Source organism: Oncorhynchus tshawytscha, linkage group LG08, assembly GCF_018296145.1.
Source record: "Oncorhynchus tshawytscha isolate Ot180627B linkage group LG08, Otsh_v2.0, whole genome shotgun sequence".
Taxonomy (NCBI): domain Eukaryota; kingdom Metazoa; phylum Chordata; class Actinopteri; order Salmoniformes; family Salmonidae; genus Oncorhynchus; species Oncorhynchus tshawytscha.
The window spans coordinates 64125890-64153389 of record NC_056436.1 but is presented as its reverse complement, the minus strand read 5'-3'; the positions used below and the strand labels follow the sequence as shown (position 1 = coordinate 64153389).

General features: G+C 45.7%; 1 protein-coding gene across 1 annotated transcript in view; it reads left to right on the top strand.

Annotated features, from left to right (window-relative positions):
* LOC112238187 (dedicator of cytokinesis protein 2) overlaps positions 1-27500 on the top strand; it is a 167746-nt gene that overhangs the window by 121658 nt on the left and 18588 nt on the right. The window contains exons 27-29 of the mRNA XM_042325806.1: positions 21840-21938; positions 22167-22261; positions 23569-23647. Of these exons, the coding sequence (XP_042181740.1) occupies positions 21840-21938; positions 22167-22261; positions 23569-23647 (273 nt within the window). The remainder of the gene's footprint in view (positions 1-21839; positions 21939-22166; positions 22262-23568; positions 23648-27500) is intronic.

Here is a 27500-nt window from a genome sequence, read left to right as displayed (position 1 = left end):
CTTGCTCTACCCCCTCTTCCTCCTCTATCTCTCTCTCTCTCTCTTTCCCTCTTGCTCTACCTCCTCTTCCTCCTCTCTCTCTCTCTCTCTTTCCCTCTTGCTATACCCCCTCTATTTCTCTCTCTCTCTTTCCCTCTTGCTCTACCTCCTCTTCCTCCTCTCTCTCTCTCTCTCTCTTTCCCTCTTGCTCTACCCCCTCTATTTCTCTCTCTCTCTTTCCCTCTTGCTCTACCCCCTCTTCCTCCTCTATTTCTCTCTCTCTGTTTCCCTTGCTTGCTCTACCCCTCTTCCTCCTCTATCTCTCTCTCTCTCTCTTTCCCTCTTGCTCTACCCCCTCTATTTCTCTCTCTCTCTTTCCCTCTTGCTCTACCCCCTCTTCCTCCTATATCTCTCTCTCTCTGTTTCCCTCTTGCTCTACCCCCCTTCCTCCTCTATCTCTCTCTCTCTTTATCTATCTCTCTCTCTCGCTCTCTCTCACTGTTTCTCTCTCGCTCTCTCACCATTTCTCTCTCTCACCATTTCTCTCTCTTTCTCTCTCTCACCTTCTCTCTCTCACCATCTTTCTCTCTCCTTTCTCTATCTCTGTCATTCTCTCTACCCTCTATCTCCCCCTCCTCTCTCTCTTTTCTATCTCCCCTCCTCTCTCTCTTTTCTATCTCCCCCTCCTCTCTCTCTTTTCTATCTCCCCTCCTCTCTCTCTTTTCTATCTCCCCTCCTCTCTCTCTTTTCTATCTCCCCTCCTCTCTCTCTTTCCTGTGTTAATCAATTGTGTGTCCGTGTTTCCCTGGTCATGTGCAAGTCCTGACCTGACCAGTCCTGACCTGACCAGTCCTGACCTGACCAGTCCTGACTAGACCTGACTAGACCAGTCCTGACTAGACCTGACTAGACCAGACTAGACTAGACCAGTCCTGACCAGTCCTGACCAGTCCTGACCAGTCCTGAATAGACCGGTCCTGACTAGACCAGTCCTGACCAGTCCTGAATAGACCAGTCCTGATTAGACCTGACTAGACTAGACTAGACCAGTCCTGACCAGTCCTGACTAGACCAGTCCTGACCTGTCCTGGCTAGACCAGTCCTGACTAGACCAGTCCTGACCAGTCCTGACTAGACCAGTCCTGACCAGTCCTGATTAGACCAGTCCTGACCTGACCAGACTAGACCTGACCAGTCCTGACCAGACTAGTCCTGACCTGACCAGACTAGACCTGACCAGTCCTGACCAGACTAGTCCTGACCTGACCAGACTAGACCTGACCAGTCCTGACCAGACTAGTCCTGACCTGACCAGACTAGACCTGACCATTCCTGACCAGACTAGACCAGACCAGTCCTGATTAGACCAGTCCTGACCTGACCAGTCCTGATCAGACTACACCTGACCAGTCCTGGCCAGACTAGACCTGACCAGACTAGACCTGACCAGACTAGTCCTGACCAGACTAGACCTGACAAGACCATTTCTGACCAGACTAGACCTGACCATTCCTGACCAGACTAGACCATATTAGACCGTTCCTGACCAGACCAGACCAGACCAGACCAGACTAGACTAGTCCTGACCAGACTAGACTAGCCAGACTAGACCAGTCCTGACTAGACTAGACCAGTCCTGACCCGACCAGACGAGACCAGTCCCAACCAGACCGGACCGGACCCAACCAGTCCTTACCAGGGGAAAGGGACCACTGTACACTCCCTTAGTGTGACATAGAGAGAGATAGAGCCCATTGCCCTTTATGGTTGTGAGGTCTGGGGTCCGCTCACCAACCAAGACTTCACAAAATGGGACAAACACCAAATTGAGACTGCACGCAGAATTCTGCAAAAATATCCTCCGTGTACAACGTAGAACACCAAATAATGCATGCAGAGCAGAATTAGGCCGATACCCACTAATTATCAAAATCCAGAAAAGAGCCGTTAAATTCTATAACCACCTAAAAGGAAGCGATTCCCAAACCTTCCATAACAAAGCCATCACCTACAGAGAGATGAACCTGGAGAAGAGTCCCCTAAGCAAGCTGGTCCTGGGGCTCTGTTCACAAACACAAACACACCCTACAGAGCCCCAGGACAGCAGCACAATTAGACCCAACAAAATCATGAGAAAACAAAAAGATAATTACTTGACACATTGGAAAGAATTAACAAAAAAACAGAGCAAACTAGAATGCTATTTGGCCCTACACAGAGAGTACACAGCGGCAGAATACCTGACCACTGTGACTGACCCAAAATTAAGGAAAGCTTTGACTATGTACAGACTCAGTGAGCATAGCCTTGCTATTGAGAAAGGCCGCCGTAGGCAGACATGGCTCTCAAGAGAAGACAGGCTATGTGCTCACTGCCCACAAAATGAGGTGGAAACTGAGCTGCACTTCCTAACCTCCTGCCCAATGTATGACCATATTAGAGAGACATATTTCCCTCAGATTACACAGATCCACAAAGAATTCGAAAACAAATCCAATTTTGAAAAACTCCCATATCTACTGGGTGAAATTCCACAGTGTGCCATCACAGCAGCAAGATTTGTGACCTGTTGCCACGAGAAAAGGGCAACCAGTGAAGAACACACATCATTGTAAATACAACCCATATCTATGCTTATTTATTTTATCTTGTGTCCTTTACCATTTGTACATTGTTAAAACACTATATATATATATATATATGACATTTGTAATGTCTTTATTGTTTTGAAAATTCTGTATGTGTGATGTTTACTGTTAATTTTTATTGTTTATTTCACTTTATATATTCACTTTATATATTATCTACCTCACTTGCTTTGGCAATGTTAACACATGTTTCCCATGCCAATAAAGCCCTTGAATTGAATTGAATTGAGAGAGAAGAGAGGGACCTCTGTACACTCCCTTAGTGTGACATGGAGAGAGAAGAGAGGGACCTCTGTACACTCCCTTAGTGTGACATGGAGAGAGAAGAGAGGGACCTCTGTACACTCCCTTAGTGTGACATGGAGAGAGAAGAGAGGGACCTCTGTACACTGCCTTAGTGTGACATAGAGAGAGAAGAGAGGGACTTTCTCTACACTCCCTTAGTGTGACATGGAGAGAGAAGAGAGGGGCCTCTGTACACTGCCTTAGTGTGACATAGAGAGAGAAGAGAGGGACCTCTGTACACTGCCTTAGTGTGACATAGAGAGAGAAGAGAGGGACCTCTGTACACTGCCTTAGTGTGACATAGAGAGAGAAGAGAGGGACTTTCTCTACACTCCCTTAGTGTGACATGGAGAGAGAAGAGAGGGACTTTCTCTACACTCCCTTAGTGTGACATAGAGAGAGAAGAGAGGGACTTTCTCTACACTCCCTTAGTGTGACATGGAGAGAGAAGAGAGGGACTCTCTCTACACTCCCTTAGTGTGACATAGAGAGAGAAGAGAGGGACCTCTGTACACTCCCTTAGTGTGACATAGAGAGAGAAGAGAGGGACCTCTGTACACTCCCTTAGTGTGACATAGAGAGAGAAGAGAGGGACTTTCTCTACACTCCCTTAGTGTGACATAGAGAGAGAAGAGAGGGGCCTCTGTACACTCCCTTAGTGTGACATGGAGAGAGAAGAGAGGGACCTCTGTACACTCCCTTAGTGTGACATGGAGAGAGAAGAGAGGGACCTCTGTACACTCCCTTAGTGTGACATAGAGAGAGAAGAGAGGGACCTCTGTACACTCCCTTAGTGTGACATGGAGAGAGAAGAGAGGGACCTCTGTACACTCCCTTAGTGTGACATAGAGAGAGAAGAGAGGGACCTCTGTACACTCCCTTAGTGTGACATAGAGAGAGAAGAGAGGGACTTTCTCTACACTCCCTTAGTGTGACATGGAGAGAGAAGAGAGGGACCTCTGTACACTGCCTTAGTGTGACATAGAGAGAGAAGAGAGGGACCTCTGTACACTGCCTTAGTGTGACATAGAGAGAGAGAGAGGGGCCTCTGTACACTCCCTTAGTGTGACATAGAGAGAGAAGAGAGGGACCTCTGTACACTCCCTTAGTGTGACATAGAGAGAGAAGAGAGGGACTTTCTCTACACTCCCTTAGTGTGACATGGAGAGAGAAGAGAGGGACTTTCTCTACACTCCCTTAGTGTGACATAGAGAGAGAAGAGAGGGACTTTCTCTACACTCCCTTAGTGTGACATGGAGAGAGAAGAGAGGGACTTTCTCTACACTCCCTTAGTGTGACATGGAGCAAGATAGAGGGATTGAGAGGAAAGGAAAGAAAAGAGAGATCAAAACAGACAGGTCAACTTGTTTTTTGATTGCTGAATGGTGCACATGCATGTTTTAGTGTGTGTTTATATTGATGGCTGTCAGGACTTAGTCAACAGTCTCTGGTATAATCGGTGATAAATTGGGGTGTTTGTGTTCCCTAGGATGTCCGCTGATGTGTGTATCTGAATTTTCTGACCCCTACCGAAAATAACCAGTGATGTTTGCAGCTCTGAAAACTCACCTTGTGTCAAGTTTCAATGAACCTCTGCTGAGATGAGGAGGGGAATATCTGTCTGTGTGTGTGTGTGTGTGTGTGTGTATGTGTGTATGTTAGAATGAAATACAACCACAGCCACACACCCAATGCACAATAATTGCAATACACCTTTATGTTATGTGTGAGAGGAATCTCACACGTAGACAAAGATACACACACACACACACACAGCACCCACACACAGACACACACAGACACATAGCATGGTGTGGTGGGCAATGAGTGTTTGCTCTCTCTTAGCTCTCAGTAATTTGATTCGGAGGATGTTTTGATGAGAAGAGGTGCACATTACTGCAAGATGAGGACAGAGGGAGGGGGAGGGAGGGAGGGAGGGAGGGAGGGAGGGAGGGAGGGAGGGAGGGAGGGAGGGAGGGAGGGAGGGAGGGAGGGAGGAGGAAAGGAGGAAAGGAGATGAGGGATGTAGTTTTAGGATGAAAGGAGGAGTTGAGAGGGGGGATATAGCTTTAGGGGTCAGGCTACTGTGTCTGAATGTATTTCTGATTTCTCTCATCTCAGACTCTCTCCTCCTCTCCTCCACCCTCCTTCTCTCCCTTCCTCTCTGTCTCGCTCCATATCTCAGGGTGTTAGCTGGGGTTGTTAGAAAGGGCCTTGTTAGATCTCTTTGTACCTGATGGAGAGACGTTGATCTGTGAAGTCATTGATCTGTCCAATCAGTACACTCTGACATGCAAACACACTGTCTAATTACACTGCTCTCTCTCTCTCTGTCTCTCTCTCTCAATTTCAATTGAAGGGGCTTTATTGACATGAGAAACTTATGTTAACGTTGCCAAAGCAAGCGAAATAGATAATAAACAAAAGTGAAATAAAAAATGAACAGTAAACATTACACTCACAGACGTTCTAAAATAATAAATACATTTCAAATGTTATATTACGTATATATAGTCTTGTAACGATGTGCAAATGGGTAAAGTACACAATGGAAAATAAATAAACATAAATATAGGTTGTATTTACAATGTTTGTTCTTCACTGGTTCACCCTTTTCTTTTGAGGTCACAGATCTTGCTGCTGTGATGGCACACTGTGGTATTTCAGCCATCGACATGGGAGTTTTCAAATTCTTTGTGGGTCTGTGTAATCTGAGGGAAATATGTGTCTCTAATATGGTCATACATTTGGCAGGAGGTTAGGAAGTGCAGTTCAGTTTCCACCTAGTTTTGTGCGCAGTGTGCACAAGCCTGTCTTCTCTTGAGAGCCTGTTCTGTCTATGGAATTCTACATGCAGAGTCTCAATTTGTTGATTGTCCCATTTTGTGAGTTCTTGGTTGGTGACCTCACAACCATAAAAGGCAATGGGTATTTTTAACCAGATCCTAATTGGTATGTGGAATTGTATGTTCCTTTTGATGGCATAGAAGGCCCTTCTTGCCTTGTCTCTCAGATCGTTCACAGCTTTGAAGAAGTTACCTTTGGCGCTGATGTTTAGGCCGAGGTATGTATCGTTTTTTGTGTGCTCTAGGGCAACAGTGTCTGTCTAGATGGAATTTGTATTCGTGGTCCTGGGAACGGGACCTTTTTTGAAAGACCATTATTGGTGTTTACTGAGATTTACAGTCAGGGCCCAGGTCTGACAGAATCTGTGCAGAATTGATCAGGAATACAGTGCAGACATTGTTAAATGTTGTAAATGACCACTGTAGCTGCAAACAGCTGATTTTCTATGGAATATCTGTCACGATCGTCGTATGGAGTAGACCAAAGCGCAGCGTGGTTAGAATACATTCTTCTTTATGAATGAAGAACACGAAGAACACTTAAACAAAAACAACAAAACGAATAAGACACACGTGACCCCTATATAAACAATGTGCTAACGTATAACATAGACAATAACCCACAAAATACTCAGAGGATGGCTGCCTAAATATGGTTCCCAATCCCAAACACCTGCCTCTAATTGAGAACCAATCTAGGCAACCATAGACCAACATAAACACCTAGATGAAAACAACCCCATGAACCTACAAAAACCCCTAGACAGTACCAACACCCTGGAATAAGACAAAAACACACATATCTCCCATGTCACACCCTGACCTAACCAAAATAATAAAGAAAACAAAGAATACTAAGGTCAGGGCGTGACAATATGTACATAGGCGTACAGAGGCACATTATCAGCAACCATCACTACTGTGTTCCAATGGCACGTTGTGTTAGCTAATTTTAAAAGGCTAATTGAAAACCCTTTTGCAATTATGTTAGCACAGCTGAAAACTGTTGTTCTGATTAAAAATGCAATAAAACTGGCATTCTTTAGACTAGCTGAGTATATCGAGCCAGAAGAACCAGATCATCAGCAAACAGTAGACACTTGACTTCAGATTCTAGTAGGGTGAGGCCGGCCTGCAGACTGTTCTAGTGCCCTCGCCAATTCCTTGATATATATGTTGAATAGGGTGGGGCTTAAGCTGCATCCCTGTCTCACCCCCCGGCCCTGTGGAAAGAAATATGTGTCTGTTTTTCCCCAAATCTACTTTCCATCAATTTGTACATCTCTCTCTCTCTCCCTCCATCTCTCTCCCTCTCCCTCTCTCTCTCTCCCTCCATCTCCATCTCTCTCTCCCTCTCCCTCTCCCTCTCCCTCTCCCTCTCCCTCTCTCTCTCTCCCACAATCTCTCTCTCCATCTCTCTCTCTCCATCTCTCTCCCTCCATCTCTCTCCCTCCATCTCTCTCCCTCTCCATCTCCAGCTCTCTCTCCATCTCAATCTCTCCATCTCTCTCTCCAGCTCTCTCTCCATCCCCATCTCTCTCCCTCTCCATCTCTCTCTCCCTCTCCAGCTCTCTCTCTCCATTTCCATCTCTGTCTCCAGCTCTCTCTCTCGCCATCTCCATCTCTCCAGTTCTCTCTCCATCTCTCTCTCCATCTCTCTCTCCATCTCCATCTCTCTCCCTCTCCATCTCTCTCTCCCTCTCCAGCTCTCTCTCCGTCCATCTCTCTCCCTCTCCATTTCTCTCCCTCTCCATCTCCCTCTCCAGCTCTCTCTCCATCTCCATCTCTCCATCTCTCTCTCCAGCTCTCTCTCCATCTCCCTCTCCCTCTCCAGCTCTCTCTCCATCTCCAGCTCTCTCTCCATCTCAATCTCTCCATCTCTCTCTCCAGCTCTCTCTCCCTCTCCATCTCCAGCTCTCTCTCTCCATCTCCATCTGTCTCCAGCTCTCTCTCTCTCGCCATCTCCATCTCTCCAGTTCTCTCTCCATCTCTCTCTCCATCTCCATCTCTCTCCCTCTCCATCTCTCTCTCCCTCTCCAGCTCTCTCTCCCTCCATCTCTCTCCCTCTCCATCTCTCTCCCTCTCCATCTCTCTCCCTCTCCATCTCTCTCTCCAGCTCTCTCTCCATCTCCCTCTCCCTCTCCAGCTCTCTCTCCATCTCTCTCTCATCTCCATCTCTCTCCATCTCTCTCTCCATCTCTCTCTCTCCATCTCTCTCTCCCTCTCCATCTCTCTCCCTCTCCATCTCTCTCTCCCTCTCCATCTCTCTCCCTCTCCATCTCTCTCCCTCTCCATCTCTCTCTCCATCTCCATCTCTCTCCATCTCTCTCCCTCCCTCTCCAGCTCTCTCTCCCTCCATCTCTCTCCCTCTCCATCTCTCTCCCTCTCCATCTCTCTCCCTCTCCATCTCTCTCTCCAGCTCTCTCTCCATCTCCCTCTCCCTCTCCAGCTCTCTCTCCATCTCTCTCTCATCTCCATCTCTCTCCATCTCTCTCTCCATCTCTCTCTCCATCTCTCTCTCCCTCTCCATCTCTCTCCCTCTCCATCTCTCTCTCCATCTCCATCTCCTTCCCTCTCCATCTCTCTCTCCATCTCTCTCTCCATCTCCATCTCTCTCCATCTCCATCTCTCTCCATCTCCATCTCTCTCTCCATCTCTCTCTCTCCATCTCCATCTCTCTCTCCCTCTCCATCTCTCTCTCCATCTCCATCTCTCTCCCTCTCCATCTCTCTCTCCCTCTCCATCTCTCTCCCTCTCCATCTCTCTCTCCATCTCCATCTCTCTCCATCTCCATCTCTCTCCATCTCTCTCTCCATCTCTCTCTCTCCATCTCCATCTCCCTCTCCATCTCTCTCTCTCATCTCCATCTCTCTCCATCTCCATCTCTCTCCCTCTCCATCTCTCTCCCTCTCCATCTCTCTCTCCAGCTCTCTCTCCATCTCCCTCTCCCTCTCCAGCTCTCTCTCCATCTCTCTCTCATCTCCATCTCTCTCCATCTCTCTCTCCATCTCTCTCTCCATCTCTCTCTCCATCTCCATCTCTCTCTCCCTCTCCATCTCTCTCCCTCTCCATCTCTCTCTCCTCTCCATCTCTCTCTCCATCTCCATCTCTCTCCCTCTCCATCTCTCTCTCCTCTCCATCTCTCTCCATCTCTCCATCTCTCTCTCCATCTCCATCTCTCCCTCTCCATCTCTCTCTCCATCTCTCTCCATCTCTCCATCTCTCCATCTCTCTCTCTCCATCTCCATCTCTCTCCTCTCCATCTCTCTCTCATCTCCTCTCTCCATCTCCATCTCTCTCCATCTCTCTCCATCTCTCTCTCCATCTCCATCTCTCTCTCCATCTCCATCTCTCCATCTCCATCTCTCTCCATCTCTCTCCATCTCATCATCTCCATCTCTCTCCCTCTCCATCTCTCCCTCTCCATCTCTCTCTCCATCTCCATCTCTCCATCTCTCTCCATCTCTCTCTCTCTCCATCTCCATCTCATCTCCTCTCCATCTCTCTCCCTCTCCATCTCTCTCCATCTCCATCTCTCTCCATCTCTCTCCATCTCTCTCTCCATCTCCATCTCTCTCCCTCTCCATCTCTCTCCCTCTCATCTCCCTCTCCATCTCTCTCTCATCTCCATCTCTCTCCATCTCCATCTCTCTCCTCTCCATCTCTCTCCTCTCCATCATCTCTCCCTCTCCATCTCTCTCTCCCTCTCCATCTCTCTCCCTCTCCATCTCTCTCTCCATCTCCATCTCTCTCCATCTCCATCTCTCTCCATCTCCATCTCTCTCCATCTCTCTCTCCATCTCCATCTCTCTCCATCTCCATCTCTCTCTCCTCTCCATCTCCTCTCTCCATCTCCATCTCATCTCCCTCTCCATCTCCATCTCCATCCTCTCCATCTCTCTCTCCATCTCCATCTCTCTCCATCTCCATCATCTCTCTCCATCTCCATCTCTCTCCCTCTCCATCTCTCTCCATCTCTCTCCTATCTCCATCTCTCTCCCTCTCCATCTCTCCCTCTCCATCTCTCTCCCTCTCCATCTCTCTCTCCCTCTCCATCTCTCTCTCTCTCCATCTCTCTCTCCATCTCCATCTCTCTCTCCATCTCCATCTCTCTCCCTCTCCATCTCTCTCCCTCTCCATCTCTCTCCCTCTCCATCTCTCTCCATCTCCATCTCCATCTCTCTCCCTCTCCATCTCCATCTCTCTCCCTCTCCATCTCTCTCTCCATTGCCGTGTCTCGCTCCATTTCTCCCCCATCCTCCTTCATTAACAGAAACCTTGGTGTCAAAGCAGAATGTGTCCGTGCATGTGTCCGTGCATGTGTCCGTGCATGTGTCCGTGCATGTGCGCATGCTTGTGTGTGTTCTCGTAAAGCCGCAGGCAGCTAAGAGACTCGTTTTAAAATAGTCTATTTTTGAAAGATGAAAAATAAAAGATCACAGTCCCATAATGACTTCTCACTTGAGGGCGATGGAGAGAAGAAAAAAAGGACGAGAGAATGAGGCAGAGAAAATTGAATGACAAAAAAAGGCCTCTTCTGTCATACAGTTCGGTTGATTGTGTCTCTATGCATGACTGTCAGTCTAAGATAGCATTGGTGCCTCTCTCTTTGTGTTTGTGCTCACGTGTCTCTGTCTCTATATTAAAGGTCCAGTGCAGTCAAAACTTGTGTAAAAAATGTCACACTATGAGGTTGGGATAATTCTGTCAAATTGTGAAAATTATGTTAATGCCCTTTAAGAGCTGTAAAGACCACCTAAAATTGCAGCTGGGATGGAGCTTAGGCCTGCCCGGTGACATTAGTTGATAGACCAAAAAGAAGGACAGTTCCGAACTTGTCTGCCAATAACAGCTAGTTTTCAGTTTTCTCCTCCCCACTCAGACCACTCACAGACAGTCCTGCGAAATTGCTATTTGATAAGAAGCTGTTTTTGTTTAATTTAGATAATTTTAATTGAAAACAATTGCTGTAAGGTACTTAAAACCTTTACGGGATCGGTGTCCTCCCCGCGGGGCGTTGAGCTAACGTTGGCTAATAACGATTAGCATGAGGTTGTAAGTAACAAAAATCGAAATTGCACCTTGGCTGGAATAATACATTATGGCCTTTCTATTGCATTTCAAAGATGGTACAAAAAATACTAAAAAACACAGTTTTTTTCTTGTATTATCTTTTACCAGATCTAATGTGTTATATTCACCTACATTATTTTCACATTTCCACAAACTTCAAAGTGTTTCCTTTCAAATGGTGTCAACAATATGCATATCCTTGCTTCAGGTCCTGAGCTACAGGCAGTTAGATTTGGGTCATTTTAGGAGAAAATTGAAAAAAAAGGGTCGGATCCTTAAGAGGGTTAACTGTTACCCAGAAATGATTTGACATTGAGATAAAAACATTGGACCTTTAAGGTGTTTCTGTCTGCCAGTCTGTCTGTCTGTCTGTACTAGGTGTCATTGTCTCCATCTGTCCTAGACTGCCGACAAAATCTTCTAGATTCATGTTCTGTCCTCCTAAAACCTGTCTTTTGATATCAGTTCTATGGAAAAGGGTTGATGGTGGGCTGGAGACAGACCGACGAATGGAGAGAAAGAGAATACGAGAGGAGGGAGGTAGCAAAATCCCCGTCTGAGCATCTGTGTCCTGCTTTTTCAATAATCTCCTGGCAGTTATATAAGACCCTGGACAGGACAAGAGCTTTGTGTGTGTGTGTGTGTGTGTGTGTGTCCACACGATATGTGTAGAGCTCCTATGTGTTCATGTATCTGTGTATGAGTCTGCGCACATACGCTCGTCATATGTTGGTGTACGTAACCTTGTGAGTGTGTGTGTTTGAGGGTGGGTAAAGAGATTGAGGGCAGTGTTAATTCCTCAGAGAAGAACCCCCCACACGCCCTCCCTCCCACACGCCCTCCCCCCACACACACATACTGTATGTAGGGTAGAGTCCTGCACGAATCAGTTTTTTTGAGCTGCACCTGCCCCACATCAATTCCAAGCCCCCACCGATATCAAACATCAGGGCAGATTCTTTCTCCGCAACCCGACCCACCTGCATAGAATTGTTCCCGAGAGCCAATCCGTGACCCACCAAACAACATACATAAATGTCTTTTGACTCCAGAGTAGTAAGCTATTAGGCTATGAATTTGTCTGCAAGTGACATTTGGCTTAACAAATGAGTTACAAATAAGTTACATGGATTCTGTGTGAAATAATAATAGGGGTTGACATGTTTTTCGAATGGGTAACAATTACAAATCAGACATTGAACATATTTTTATGCATGGTCAAGTTAATAATTATGCTGTGGATCATGTATTAAACCACCGAGACACATCAAATATGCAGTCGTCCTTGACACGCTGGTATAAAGGATTTGGAGACAGGCGCAGGAATAACCCATCATTTGGGTTGTTAATACACCAAAAACAAACACGTGCACAAAACACTGGGATGTACCCAAACAAAAAAGCGAGGGTAAACCTCGTAGAACGACACGGAACGAGACCCGTAATACACAATGCACAAAACACGCAGAACAGGCTGAGACTACGCATAGGTACTCACACCACCAACGGACATGGGAACGATAACACACAGCACAGGCTGAGACTACGCATAGGTACTCACACCACCAACGGACATGGGAACGATAACACACAGCACAGGCTGAGACTACGCATAGGTACTCACACCACCAACGGACATGGGAACGATAACACACAGCACAGGCTGAGACTACGCATAGGTACTCACACCACCAATGGACATGGGAACGATAACACACAGCACAGGCTGAGACTACGCATAGGTACTCACACCACCAACGGACATGGGAACGATAACACGCAGCACAGGCTGAGACTACGCATAGGTACTCACACCACCAACGGACATGGGAACGATAACACGCAGCACAGGCTGAGACTACGCATAGGTACTCACACCACCAACGGACATGGGAACGATAACACGCAGCACAGGCTGAGACTACGCATAGGTACTCACACCACCAACGGACGTGGGAAATATAATCGACAGCCCAATGGGGAAACAAAGGGCACATTTATACAAACACAATCAGTGAGGAATTGGAACCAGGTGTGCGTAATGACACAGTTCAGTGCAGCCTAGAAGGCCGGTGACGTCGACCTCCGGAACTGGTGAACAGAATGAGCAGCAGTACCGGGGGGATCCGTGAAAGTCCTTCTGAGTGTTAGGGTTATATGAAGTCATTGGGGATTTTAAAAAAGCGACAGAGTTCAATTTTATTTATTTTTATTTTTATTTAAACAGGTTTTTTCTCATTGAAATAATCTCTTTTCCAAGAGAGACCTGGTCCAATAGCAGCAGGGGGAACAACGTTTCAGACAAAACAACTTACATACACTAACACAACATTAAACAAAACTATAAACACACATACAGTACAACAATTACATATTACATTAAAAGCACAAACGTCTTGACTAAAAACAGCCGGCCTAAAAACAATTACACTCTGCTATGATATATACATCGATCAAGTGTTTAAACTCCACCAATGATACTAGATCATCAGATTTTAAAATGTTCATGACAGAATTTCAGGACCATGGAGCTAAGTAACTAAAACTATTTCTACCATGTCCTGTTCTAATTTTTGGTACTGTTAGAAGCAAATCAGAATGGGACCGTAAATGATATTTATTTACTGACCTAACTAAAAAAGCACAGAGATAAAATGGCATTTTACCCAATATGGCCTTATAAATCAGTGTATACCATTGTTTAAGCCTACGCAAGGTCAATGACGACCAGCCAACAGCGCTAACACAATGATGTGTTAGACGTTTCTGACATTGTAATGAACCTGAGGGCTGCATGATACACTGAATCAAGTGCTCTCAGGGTAGTGGCTGAGGCCTGCATATATATTACATCACTTAAATCTAAAACCAACAGTAATGTAGATTGTACCAGCTCCTTCCTGGCCTCAAAAGAAAAACAAGCCTCATGTCGGTAATAAAATCCTATTTTCAGCTTGAGCTTCCTTATCAAGTTCTCTACATGCACAGTGAAGCTCAGCTTATCATCAACCCACACACCCAAATATTTGTACACTTTAACTTGCTCTATAGTATGTCCAGCCAATGTAGCAATGACATGATTTGTAACATGCCTGGCATTTGAACATACAATGCATTTTCTTCTACCCGAATTTAGAATCAGCTTTAAATCATACAGATTCTGTTGTAGGACGTTAAATGCTGTTTGGGCATTTTCAAAAGCTAAAGATAAAGTACTACCACTTGAATAAAGAACAGTATCATCTGCATTAAAATGAACATCCGCTGTTTCAATAAGATCCCCAATGTTGTTGATATACAAAATTAACAACAGTGGGCCCAAAATAGAACCTTGCGGAACACCTGAGCACACCTCTTTGGACTCAGATTTACAACCATCCGCCATTACACATTGTGTACAATTTGAATCCACCTTTCAGCAGGGCAATAACCTACAAGGCCAAATCTACACTGGAGTTGCTTCCCAAGAAGACAGTGAATGTTACATTTTTGGCCTAAATCTGCTTGAAAATCTATGGCAAGACTTGAAAATTGCTGTCTTGCTATTATCCCCAACACAGACAGAGCTTGATGAATTTCTAAAAGAATAATGGGAAAATATTGCACAATCCAACCCAAGAAGACACACAGCTGTAATCTCTGCCAGAGGTGATTCTAACATGTATTGACCCGGGGGGATGAATACTTATCTAATCAAGGTATAGTAGTGGTTCATTTTTCATCCATCTTACTTTTTTTGTTTGTTTGAATTTTTCTTCCACATTGACATGACAGAGACTAAGCTATAGGCTGCAAAAATAGGCTACATTGATACAGTAGGCTATTGGCTACTCAAATTTTACCAGCCGCACAGGTTTAAACTTTATATGGCCTGCGCATGGTCTTATGAACGAAAGCCTGAATTAATGTAATAAATAAATGACAATAACTGACTTATCTTAAACACCTGCTTGCACGTTTTGTAGGGTGTACATCCATCTACCGGGCTGTTGTCTTTCTTGTCCAAAATTTGACTCCATAATCCATAAAATTTCACTTGCACACCACCTGTTTCCATGATGGTGTATTTAAACATCATAAGTAAAATTTTTTCTCCTGATATGCAGCCATTTTTGCGTGAGCTAAGAGTCAGGGAAAATAAACTTGGCAATGTAATGTCACATGGCGGAAGGGAACATAAGTTCTGCACGTGGACAAATTAGGAATGTTTCAGCACCACACACACGATGGACAATAAGTACCCTGCTCCACTCTCCCGTTGTGTGGCTGTTGGCCTAGTCGATGTTTACACCACCGCTCACATAATGGAATTCACAACACAATTCAACACAACCTCCTGGGTTTGTGAAAAAAAATATTATCTTGATTTAAAACGTTTCTGATCCGCATTCTAATTGTTCTGAATCACGAGCCGACCCATGGGTTGAAAGAATGTTTTCATTCCACCCGGCAGCTGATTTTTTTGCGGGTCAACCATGTGTGTATCCGATCTGATACAGGACTCAAGTATAGGGTGGACCATCAATCTGTAGTGAACTCGCTAGTTGCCTCAGTATGTGTGTGTCTGTGTGTTCATAGTGTGTGTTTATGTGTGTGTGTGTGTGTGTGTGTGTGTGTGTGTGTGTGTGTGTGTGTGCGTGTGTGTGCGTGTGCGTGTGTGTGTGTGTGTGTGTGTGTGCGTGGGTGCGTGCGTGCGTGGTTTATGCTGTTGATAATCCTATTTGTGACCAGCCTTTGCCCACTGCCTCACTTGGAGGGAGAGAGAGAGAATGTGGTCAGTGTACAACAGGGGAAGTAGAGACAGAAATGCACTTTCAACTCTACTGTGAGAAATATTCCTCACCAAGATATTCATTATTAGCAAAAATTATTAAATTGATTAAAAATGTTATCTGATTTAAACTCAGATAAATAAACAAAAAATATTCATGGGCAAAGGAGCAATGTCTCCTCTCATAGCTAAGTATGTATTTGCCTGCCATAGCCTGAGGGGCAATGAAGTATAACATCTGCATAGTGATTATTATTACTGTCAAGATTATTACTCCACATTGAAGCGGTAGGACCATTGAAGTGGTCCTGAAAGTTATTTATTTCTAAGTTAGTTTTAGTAGGTAGTAGTAGAGATATTAGATGTAGTTAAACTACTAGTGGTAATGGTAGTAGTAGAGATATGATGGTTAAACTACTAGTGGTAATGATGCAATAGGGGTAATGTATGATATTAGAAGTTTATTTATTTAGAGATATTAGATTAGTTAAACTTTTATGGTAGTAGTAGAGATATTAGTAGTTAAACTACTAGATAATGGTAGTAGTAGAGATAGATGTAGTTAAACTACTAGTGGTAATGGTAGTAGTAGAGATATTAGATGTAGTTAAACTACTAGTGGTAATGGTAGTAGTAGAGATATTAGATGTAGTTAAACTACTAGTGGTAATGGTAGTAGTGGAGCTATTAGATGTACTGTATTCCTCCACTGAAAGAGGAGTATCCTGGAGGGCTACACTTCAGCAATCACCACCGGAACCTTGTTTATGTGTGTGTGTGTCTGTTTGCTTTGTGCTTACGTTTCTTACACATACACACAGCCTAATCATCGTGACACACAAACAAATGCAGGCATGCAGACTCACACATTCAGTCTCTCTGTGTAATGGTGTTAACATGAAGCTGGAATGTGGAAGTGGTGGGAGTAGTGTGCTCCCTGTATCTCTCCTGGTAGAACATGTCACCAGACACCCTGTCATGATCCAACCTTTCTCATCCCTCCCTCCTTCTCTCCTCCTCTTCTCCCCCTCCCTCCCTCCCTCCCTCCCTCCCTCCCTCCCCTCCTCCCTCCCTCCCTCCCCTCCCTCCCTCCCATCCCTCCCTCCCTCCCTCCCTCCCTCCCTCCCCTCCCTCCCCCTCCCTCCCTCCCTCCCTCCCCTCCATCCCATCCATCCATCCATCCATCCATCCTCACCCCTCTTCTCCTTCTCATCTCTTCTCTCTTCTCCCCTCCCTCTCCCTCCCTCCCTCCCTCCCTCCCTCCCTCCCTCCCTCCCTCCCTCCCTCCCTCCCTCCCTCCCTCCCTCCCTCCCTCCCTCCCTCCATCCATCCATCCATCCATCCATCCTCACCCCCTCTCCCTCATCTCCCCCCTTCTCCTCCCTCCCTTCCTCCTCTCTCTCCTCCCCTCCATCCTCCCCCCTTCTCAACCTCCATCCCCCTCACCTCTCCTCTCCTCTGTCGTATCACGTTGTGAGCTCTTTGTGTTTATTGTGACACTGCTGCCAACTGACTGCCTGATGTTACGAGCACACAAACACACTTGCGCACACGCACACACAAAGGCACACAGACACACACAGATAAACAAAAGCAAAGCAGCCAAACACAGAACACACAAACACAGAACTGCAAACAACCAATCAAATCCTCCCTAAGAGTCAATTTCAAACACTCAGATAACACAGATCAACTTCTAGAGTGTAATGTAATGAAACCATCCCTCTCTATCTCTCTCTGTCTCCCTCTCTCTTTCCCCTCTCTATCTCCCTCACTCTCATCCCTCCATCATTCTCACTGTGGTATTTCACCCAGTAGATATGGGAGTTTATCAAAATTGAGTTTGTTTTCAAATTCTTTGTGTATCTGTGTAATCTGAGGGAAATATGTGTCTCTGTAATATGGTCATACATTTGGCAGGAGGTTCAGAAGTGCAGCTCAGTTTCCATCTCAGTTTGTGGGCAGTGTGGCCTGTCTCTATCTCTCTCTCTCTCACAATCTCTCTCGCTCTACTACTACCATTAACACTAGTATAATTTCTACCTCTAATATCTCTACTACTACCATTACCACTAGTAGTTTAACTACCTCTAATATCTCCACTACTACCATTACCACTAGTAGTTTAACTACCTCTAATATCTCTACTACTACCATTACCACTAGTAGTTTTATATCTCTACTACTACCATTAATATCTCTCCACTACTACCATTACCACTAGTAGTTTAACTACCTCTAATATCTCTACTACTACCATTACCACTAGTAGTTTAACTACCTCTAATATCTCTACTACTACCATTACCACTAGTAGTTTAACTACCTCTAATATCTCCACTACTACCATTACCACTAGTAGTTTAACTACCTCTAATATCTCTACTACTACCATTACCACTAGTAGTTTAACTACCTCTAATATCTCCACTACTACCATTACCACTAGTAGTTTAACTACATCTAATATCTCTACTACTACCTACTAAAACTCTACTACTACCTACTAAAACTAACTTAGAAATAAATAACTGTCATCATCCCCATTGCATCAGTACTACAACTACCTTCATAATTCCTACAACTACTACCATTACCACTAGTAGTTTAACCACCATGTTTGACAGTGGGGATGGTGTGTTCAGGGTGATGAGTTGTGTTGCTTTTACGCCAAACATAACATTTTGCATTGTTGCCAAAAAGTTCAATTTTGTTTCATCTGACCAGAGCACCTTCTTCCACATGTTTGGTGTGTCTCCCAGGTGGCTTGTGGCAAACTTTAAACTACACTTTTTATGGATATCTTTAAGAAATGGCTTTCTTCTTGCCACTCTTCCATAAAAGCCAGATTTGTGCAATATACGACTGATTGTTGTCCTATGGACAGAATCTCCCACCTCAGCTGTAGATCTCTGCAGTTCATCCAGAGTGATCATGGGCCTCTTGGCTGCATCTCCGATCAGTCTTCTCCTTGTATGAGCTGAAAGTTTAGAGGGACGGCCAGGTCTTGGTAGATTTGCAGTGGTCTGATACTCCTTCCATTTCAATATTATCGCTTGCACAGTGCTCCTTGGGATGTTTAAAGCTTGGGAAATCTTTTTTTATCCAAATCCGGCTTTAAACTTCTTCACAACAGTATCTCGGACCTGCCTGGTGTGTTCCTTGTTCTTCATGATGCTCTCTGCGCTTTTAACAGACCTCTGAGACTATCACAGTGCACGGACCTTGATTACACACAGGTGGATTGTATTTATCATCATTAGTCATTTAGGTCAACATTGGATCATTCAGAGATCCTCACTGAACTTCTGGAGAGAGTTTGCTGCACTGAAAGTAAAGGGGCTGAATAATTTTGCACGCCCAATTTTTCAGTTTTTGATTTGTTAAAAAGTTTGAAATATCCAATAAATGTCGTTCCACTTCATGATTGTGTCCCACTTGTTGTTGATTCTTCACAAAAAATACAGTTTTATATCTTTATGTTTGAAGCCTGAAATGTGGCAAAAGGTCGCAAAGTTCAAGGGGGCCGAATACTTTCGCAAGGCACTGTATATATGTGTGTGTGTGTGTGTGTGTGTGTGTGTGTGTGTGTGTGTGTGTGTGTGTGTGTGTGTGTGTGTGTGTGTGTGTGTGTGTGTGTGTGTGTGTGTGTGTGTGTCAGGCTCACCTGACTCCATTGATATCAGAAGCAACAAACAGAGCACGGGGAGTCTCGAGGAGTGAGTGAAATGACAATAGCACACACACACACACATTCCCATTGTTATCAGCCAAGAACTCCAACAGACACATGACTGATGATGGTCATCTCTCCATCTGCAGATATCCATCCATCATCTATCACTCCCTTCCCCCCCTCTCGTCTGTCACTTCCTATCACTCTCTTCCTCCCCCTCTCATCTAACACTCTCTTCCTCCCCCTCTCATCTATCACTTCCTTCCTCCCCCTTCTCATCTCATCACCCTCTCTCTCTTCCTCCCCTCTCGTCTGTCATCTATCACTCTCTTCCTCCCCCCTCTCATCTATCACTCCTCTTCCTCCCCCTCTCGTCTGTCACTTCCTATCACTCTTCTCTCCTCCGTTCTCCTCTCGTCTATCACTTCCTATCACTCTCTTCCTCCCTCTCATCTATCACTCTCTTCCTCCCCCTCTCATCTATCACTTCCTTCCTCTTCCCCTCTCATCTATCACTCTCTTCCTCCTCCCCTCTCGTCTGTCACTTCCTATCACTCTCTTCCCCCCTCTCATCTATCACTCTCCTCCCCCTCTCTCATCTATCACTCTCTATCACTCTCTTCCTCCCCCTCTCATCTATCACTCTTCCTCCCCTCTCATCTATCACTCCTTCCTCCCCCTCTCATCTATCACTCTCTTCCTCCCCCTCTCATCTATCACTCTCTTCCTCCCCTCTCATCTATCTTCTTCCTCCCCTCTCATCTATCACTCCGTTCCTCCCCCCTCTCGTCTTCTCTTCCTCCCCTTCCTATCACTCTCTTCCTCCCCCTCTCATCTATCACTCTCTTCCTCCCCCTCTCATCTATCACTTCCCTTCCTCATCCCCCTCTCATCTATCACTTCTTCCTCCCCTCTCATCTATCACTTCTTCCTCCCCCTCTCATCTATCCTCCCCTCTTCCTCCCCCTCTCATCTATCACTCCCTTCCTCCCCCTCATCTATCACTCCCTTTCTATCTATCACTCCCTTCCTCTCCTCTCTCTATCCTTCCTCCTCTCATCTATCACTCCCTTCCTCCCCTCTCATCTATCACTCCCTTCCTCCCCTCTCATCTATCACTCCCTTCCTCCCCTCTCATCTATCACTCCCTTCCTCCCCTCTCATCTATCACTCCCTTCCTCCCCCTCTCATCTATCACTCCCTTCCTCATCCCTCCCCTCATCTATCACTCCCTTCCTTCCTCACTCCCTTCTCATCTATCACTCCCTTCCTCCCCTCTCATCTATCACTCCCCCTTCCTCCCCTCTCATCTATCACTCCCTTCCTCCCCTCTCATCTATCACTCCCTTCCTCCCCCTCTCATCTATCACTCCCTTCCTCCCCCTCTCATCTATCACTCCCTTCCTCCCCCTCTCTTGTCTATCACTCCCTTCCTCCCCTCTCTTGTCTCATCCCACTCCCTTCCTCCCTTCCTCTCATCTATCTATCACTCCCTTCCTCCCCTCTCATCTATCACTCCCTTATCCCCCTCATCTATCACTCCCTTCCTCCCCCTCTCATCTATCACTCCCTTCCTCCCCCCTCTCATCTATCACTCCCTTCCTCCCCCTCTTGTCTATCACTCCCTTCCTCCCCCTCCCTTCCTTCCTCCCCCTCTCTCATCTATCACTCCCTTCCTCCCCCTCTCTCATCTATCACTCCCTTCCTCCCCCTCTCATCTATCACTCCCTTCCCCTTCCTATCCCCCTCCCCCTCTCTTGTCTCATCTTCCTCCCCCCTTCCTCCCCCTCTCTCGTCTATCACTCCCTTCCTCCCCCTCTCTCATCTATCACTCCCTTCCTCCCCCTCTCTCATCTATCCTCCCTTCCTCCCCCTCTCTTGTCTATCACTCCCTTCCTCCCCTCTCTCTGTCCCTATCACTCCCCTTCCTCCCCCTCTCTTGTCTATCACTCCCTTCCTCCCCTCTCATCTATCACTCCCCCTTCCTCCCCTCTCTCATCTATCACTCCCTTCCTCCCCCTCTCTTGTCTATCACTCCCTTCCTCCCCTCTCATCTATCACTCCCTTCCTCCCCCTCTCTCATCTATCACTCCCTTCCTCCCCCTCTCGTCTATCACTCCCTTCCTCCCCTATCTCCCTTCTCTCTCGTCTATCACTCCCTTCCTCGCCCTCTCTTGTCTATCACTCCCTTCCTCCCCCTCTCATCTATCCCTCCCTTCCTCCCCTCTCTCCCCTCTCTCGTCTATCACTCCCTTCCTCTCGTCTATCCTCCCTTCCTCCCCCTCTATCACTCCCTTCCTCCCCTCTCATCTATCCTCCCTTCCTCCCCCTCTCATCTATCACTCCCTTCCTCCCCCTCTCTCGTCTATCACTCCCTTCCTCCCCCTCTCTTGTCTATCACTCCCTTCATTTTGAATCATTTTTGTAATTTCTGCTAATAATGGATTCCTTGGTGAGGAATATTTCTCACAGTAGAGTTGAAAGTGCATTTCTGTCACTACGTCCCTTCCTACACTGACCACATTCTCTCTCTCTCTCTCCTCTCTGTTTCTCTCTCTCAGTCTAGGGTGGTGGCCTGTATGACGGCCATTCTGAGTCAGATGGATGACAGCCACTACTCCAGCTACCTAGAGACCTTCTCAGGCACCACCGACCTAGTGGTGGGCCATCACACACACACACACACACAGACACACACACACAGACACACACGCACACACACACACACACACACACAGACACACACACACACACACACACACACACACACACACACACAAACACACACACACGCACGCACGCACACACACACACACACACACACGCACACGCACACGCACACACACACACACGTAAACACACACACTCATAGACACTATGTGTTGCAGGACTTTCTGATGGAGACGTTCCTACTGTTTAAGGATCTGATTGGGAAGCACGTCTATCCCTCTGACTGGATGGCTATGATCATGGTGCAGAACAGGTACTGCACTCACACACACACACACACACACACACACACACACATACACACACACACACACACACACACACACACACACACACATACACACACACACACACACACACACACCTGCACCTGCACACACACCACGGTTACATTGTAGAGTAGCAACTGTAGTGTAGAGTTACAGTGTAGAGTAACAACTGTGTACAGAGTTACATTGTAGAGTAGCAACTACTGTAGTGCAGAGTTACATTGTAGAGTAGCAACTGTAGTGCAGAGTTACATTGTAGAGTAGCAACTGTAGTGCAGAGTTACATTGTAGAGTAGCCACTGTAGTGTAGAGTTACATTGTAGAGTAGCAACTGTAGTGTAGAGTTACATTGTAGAGTAGCAAATGTAGCGTAGAGTTACATTGTAGAGTAGCAACTGTAGTGTAGAGTTACATTGTAGAGTAGCAACTGTAGTGTAGAGTTACATTGTAGAGTAGCAACTGTAGTGCAGAGTTACATTGTAGAGTAGCAACTGTAGTGCAGAGTTACATTGTAGAGTAGCAACTGTAGTGTAGAGTTACATTGTAGAGTAGCAACTGTAGTGTAGAGTTACATTGTAGACTAGCAACTGTAGTGTAGAGTTACATTGTAGAGTAGCAACTGTAGTGTAGAGTTACAGTGTAGAGTAACAACTGTAGTGTAGAGTTACATTGTAGAGTAGCAACTGTAGAGTAGTTACAGTGAAGGGTAGAGGGGGGAGAGAGGGTGAGGGGGGAGAGAGGGTGAGGGGGAGAGAGAGAGAGATTTCCACAGGCCAAGGATATGTCAGACAGCACAGTGCAGAGAGAGAGAAAGAGGGAGATAGTAAAAGATAGAAAGCGAGAGATAGGAAGAGGAAGATAAGGGAAGATAAACAGATAGTGCTTCCTAGAGAGCAAAGTTAGAGAGGGTGGAGGGAGCAGTGAGGTCTCTTACAGAATCAGAAAGATAGATAGCACTTGAAAGAGAGCCATGGGAAAAGGCTAGTTACCTTTTCAAACTTTACTTTAATGAGTTAAATCTGTAATCATTTGATTTCACTGAATAGCATCTCATCATTTATTGTCAGATGAAGCTATATGGTGGTAGGGATTCTGTGTCAATACTGTATTACTTTTGATTGTATTAACATGTTTCTTAATGTTTAATATTCCCATTGATATAGATATCAGATGGCATGAATATAGATACCATATTGATATCATGGCACGTCAATATCCCCATTGATATATATTAGGTAGACATTGATCTCCTGGTGTCATCTATCTGACAGATGTATTGTGTTTCTGTCAGGGTGTTCCTCAGAGCAATCAACACCTACGCTGATACCATGAACCTCAAGTTCCTCAACAACAACGACTTTGAAGTGCAGGTCAGCATGTGTGTGTCTTCTAGTCTGTGTGTGTCTTCTAGTGTGTGTGTGTGTGTGTGTGTGTGTGTGTGTGTGCGTGTAGTCTGTGTGTGTGTGTATCTTCTAGTGTGTGTGTGTGTGTGTGTGTGTGTGTGTGTGTGTGTGTGTGTGTATCTTCTAGTGTGTGTGTGTGTCTTCTAGTTTGTGCGTGTGTCTTCTAGTTTGTGTCTTCAAGTCTGTGTGTCTTCTAGTCTGTGTGTGTGTGTCTTCTAGTCTGTGTGTGTGTGCGTGTCTTCTAGTCTGTGTGTGTGTGTCTTCTAGTCTGTGTGTGTGTGTCTTCTAGTCTGTGTGTGTGTCTTCTAGTCTGTGTGTGTGTGTCTTCTAGTCTGTGTGTGTGTGTCTTCTAGTCTGTGTGTGTGTGTCTTCTAGTCTGTGTGTCTTCTGTGTGTGTGTGTCTTCTAGTCTGTGTGTGTGTGTCTTCTAGTCTGTGTGTGTGTGTCTTCTAGTCTGTGTGTGTGTGTCTTCTAGTCTGTGTGTGTGTGTGTCTTCTAGTTTGTGTGTGTGTGTCTTCTAGTCTGTGTGTGTGTGTCTTCTAGTCTGTGTGTGTGTGTCTTCTAGTCTGTGTGTGTGTGTCTTCTAGTCTGTGTGTGTGTGTCTTCTAGTGTGTGTGTGTCTTCTAGTCTGTGTGTGTGTGTCTTCTAGTCTGTGTGTGTGTGTCTTCTAGTCTGTGTGTGTGTGTCTTCTAGTCTGTGTGTGTGTGTCTTCTAGTCTGTGTGTGTGTGTCTTCTAGTCTGTGTGTGTGTGTCTTCTAGTCTGTGTGTGTGTGTCTTCTAGTCTGTGTGTGTGTGTCTTCTAGTCTGTGTGTGTGTGTCTTCTAGTCTGTGTGTGTGTGTCTTCTAGTCTGTGTGTGTGTGTCTTCTAGTCTGTGTGTGTGTGTCTTCTAGTCTGTGTGTGTGTGTCTTCTAGTCTGTGTGTGTGTGTCTTAGTCTGTGTGTGTGTGTCTTCTAGTCTGTGTGTGTGTGTCTTCTAGTCTGTGTGTGTGTGTCTTCTAGTCTGTGTGTGTGTGTCTTCTAGTCTGTGTGTGTGTGTCTTCTAGTCTGTGTGTGTGTGTCTTCTAGTCTGTGTGTGTGTGTCTTCTAGTCTGTGTGTGTGTGTCTTCTAGTCTGTGTGTGTGTGTCTTCTAGTCTGTGTGTGTGTGTCTTCTAGTCTGTGTGTGTGTCTTCTAGTCTGTGTGTGTGTGTCTTCTAGTCTGTGTGTGTGTGTCTTCTAGTCTGTGTGTGTGTCTTCTAGTCTGTGTGTGTGTGTCTTCTAGTCTAGTCTGTGTGTGTGTGTCTTCTAGTCTGTGTGTGTGTGTCTTCTAGTCTGTGTGTGTGTGTCTTCTAGTGTGTGTGTGTCTTCTAGTCTGTGTGTGTGTGTCTTCTAGTCTGTGTGTGTGTGTCTTCTAGTCTGTGTGTGTGTGTCTTCTAGTCTGTGTGTGTGTGTCTTCTAGTCTGTGTGTGTGTGTGTCTTCTAGTCTGTGTGTGTGTGTCTTCTAGTCTTCTAGTGTGTGTGTCTTCTAGTCTGTGTGTGTGTGTCTTCTAGTCTGTGTAGTCTAGTCTGTGTGTGTGTGTCTTCTAGTCTGTGTGTGTGTGTCTTCTAGTCTGTGTGTGTGTGTCTTCTAGTCTGTGTGTGTGTGTGTCTGTGTGTGTGTGTCTTCTAGTCTGTGTGTGTGTGTCTTCTAGTCTGTGTGTGTGTGTCTTCTAGTGTGTGTGTGTCTTCTAGTCTGTCTTCTGTGTGTGTGTGTCTTCTAGTCTGTGTGTGTGTGTCTTCTAGTCTCTAGTGTGTGTGTGTCTTCTAGTCTGTGTGTGTGTGTCTTCTAGTCTGTGTGTGTGTGTCTTCTAGTGTGTGTGTGTCTTCTAGTCTGTGTGTGTGTGTCTTCTAGTCTGTGTGTGTGTGTCTTCTAGTCTGTGTGTGTGTGTCTTCTAGTCTGTGTGTGTGTGTCTTCTAGTCTGTGTGTGTGTGTCTTCTAGTCTGTGTGTGTGTGTCTTCTAGTCTGTGTGTGTGTGTCTTCTAGTCTGTGTGTGTGTGTCTTCTAGTCTGTGTGTGTGTGTCTTCTAGTCTGTGTGTGTGTCTAGTCTGTGTGTGTGTGTCTTCTAGTCTGTGTGTGTGTGTCTTCTAGTCTGTGTGTGTGTGTCTTCTAGTCTGTGTGTGTGTGTCTTCTAGTCTGTGTGTGTGTGTCTTCTAGTCTGTGTGTGTGTGTCTTCTAGTCTGTGTGTGTGTGTCTTCTAGTCTGTGTGTGTGTGTCTTCTAGTCTGTGTGTGTGTGTCTTCTAGTCTGTGTGTGTGTGTCTTCTAGTCTGTGTGTGTGTGTCTTCTAGTCTGTGTCTTCTAGTCTGTGTGTGTGTTCTAGTCTGTGTGTGTGTGTCTTCTAGTCTGTGTGTGTGTGTCTTCTAGTCTGTGTGTGTGTCTTCTAGTCTGTGTGTGTGTGTCTTCTAGTCTGTGTGTGTGTGTCTTCTAGTCTGTGTGTGTGTGTCTTCTAGTCTGTGTGTGTGTGTCTTCTAGTCTGTGTGTGTGTGTCTTCTAGTCTGTGTGTGTGTGTCTTCTAGTGTCTTCTGTGTGTGTGTCTTCTAGTCTGTGTGTGTGTGTGTGTGTGTGTCTTCTAGTGTGTGTGTGTGTCTTCTAGTCTGTGTGTGTCTTCTTCTAGTCTGTGTGTGTGTGTCTTCTAGTCTGTGTGTGTGTGTCTTCTAGTCTGTGTGTGTGTGTCTTCTAGTCTGTGTGTGTGTGTGTCTGTCTGTGTAGTCTAGTCTGTGTGTGTGTCTTCTAGTCTGTGTGTGTGTGTCTTCTAGTCTGTGTGTGTGTGTCTTCTAGTCTGTGTGTGTGTGTCTTCTAGTCTGTGTGTGTGTGTCTTCTAGTCTGTGTGTGTGTGTCTTCTGTCTGTGTGTGTGTGTCTTCTAGTCTGTGTGTGTGTGTCTTCTAGTCTGTGTGTGTGTGTGTCTTCTAGTCTGTGTGTGTGTGTCTTCTAGTCTGTGTGTGTGTGTCTTCTAGTCTGTGTGTAGTCTAGTGTGTGTGTGTGTCTTCTAGTCTGTGTGTGTGTGTCTTCTAGTCTGTGTGTGTGTGTCTTCTAGTCTGTGTGTGTGTGTCTTCTAGTCTGTGTGTGTGTGTCTTCTAGTCTGTGTGTGTGTGTCTTCTAGTCTGTGTGTGTGTGTCTAGTCTAGTCTGTGTGTGTGTGTCTTCTAGTCTGTGTCTGTGTGTGTGTGTCTTCTAGTCTGTGTGTGTGTGTCTTCTAGTCTGTGTGTGTGTGTCTTCTAGTCTGTGTGTGTGTGTCTTCTAGTCTGTGTGTGTGTCTTCTAGTCTGTGTGTGTGTGTCTTCTAGTCTGTGTGTGTGTGTCTTCTAGTCTGTGTGTGTGTGTCTTCTAGTCTGTGTGTGTGTGTCTTCTAGTCTGTGTGTGTGTGTCTTCTAGTCTGTGTGTCTTCTAGTCTGTGTGTGTGTGTCTTCTAGTCTGTGTGTGTGTGTCTTCTAGTCTGTGTGTGTGTGTCTTCTAGTCTGTGTGTGTGTGTCTTCTAGTCTGTGTGTGTGTGTCTTCTAGTCTGTGTGTGTGTGTCTTCTAGTCTGTGTGTGTGTGTCTTCTAGTCTGTGTCTTCTGTGTGTGTGTCTTCTAGTCTGTGTGTGTGTGTCTTCTAGTCTGTGTGTGTGTGTGTCTTCTAGTGTGTGTGTGTGTCTTCTAGTCTGTGTGTGTGTGTCTTCTAGTCTGTGTGTGTGTGTCTTCTAGTCTGTGTGTGTGTGTCTTCTAGTCTGTGTGTGTGTGTCTTCTAGTCTGTGTGTGTGTGTCTTCTAGTCTGTGTGTGTGTGTGTCTTCTAGTCTGTGTGTGTGTGTCTTCTAGTCTGTGTGTGTGTG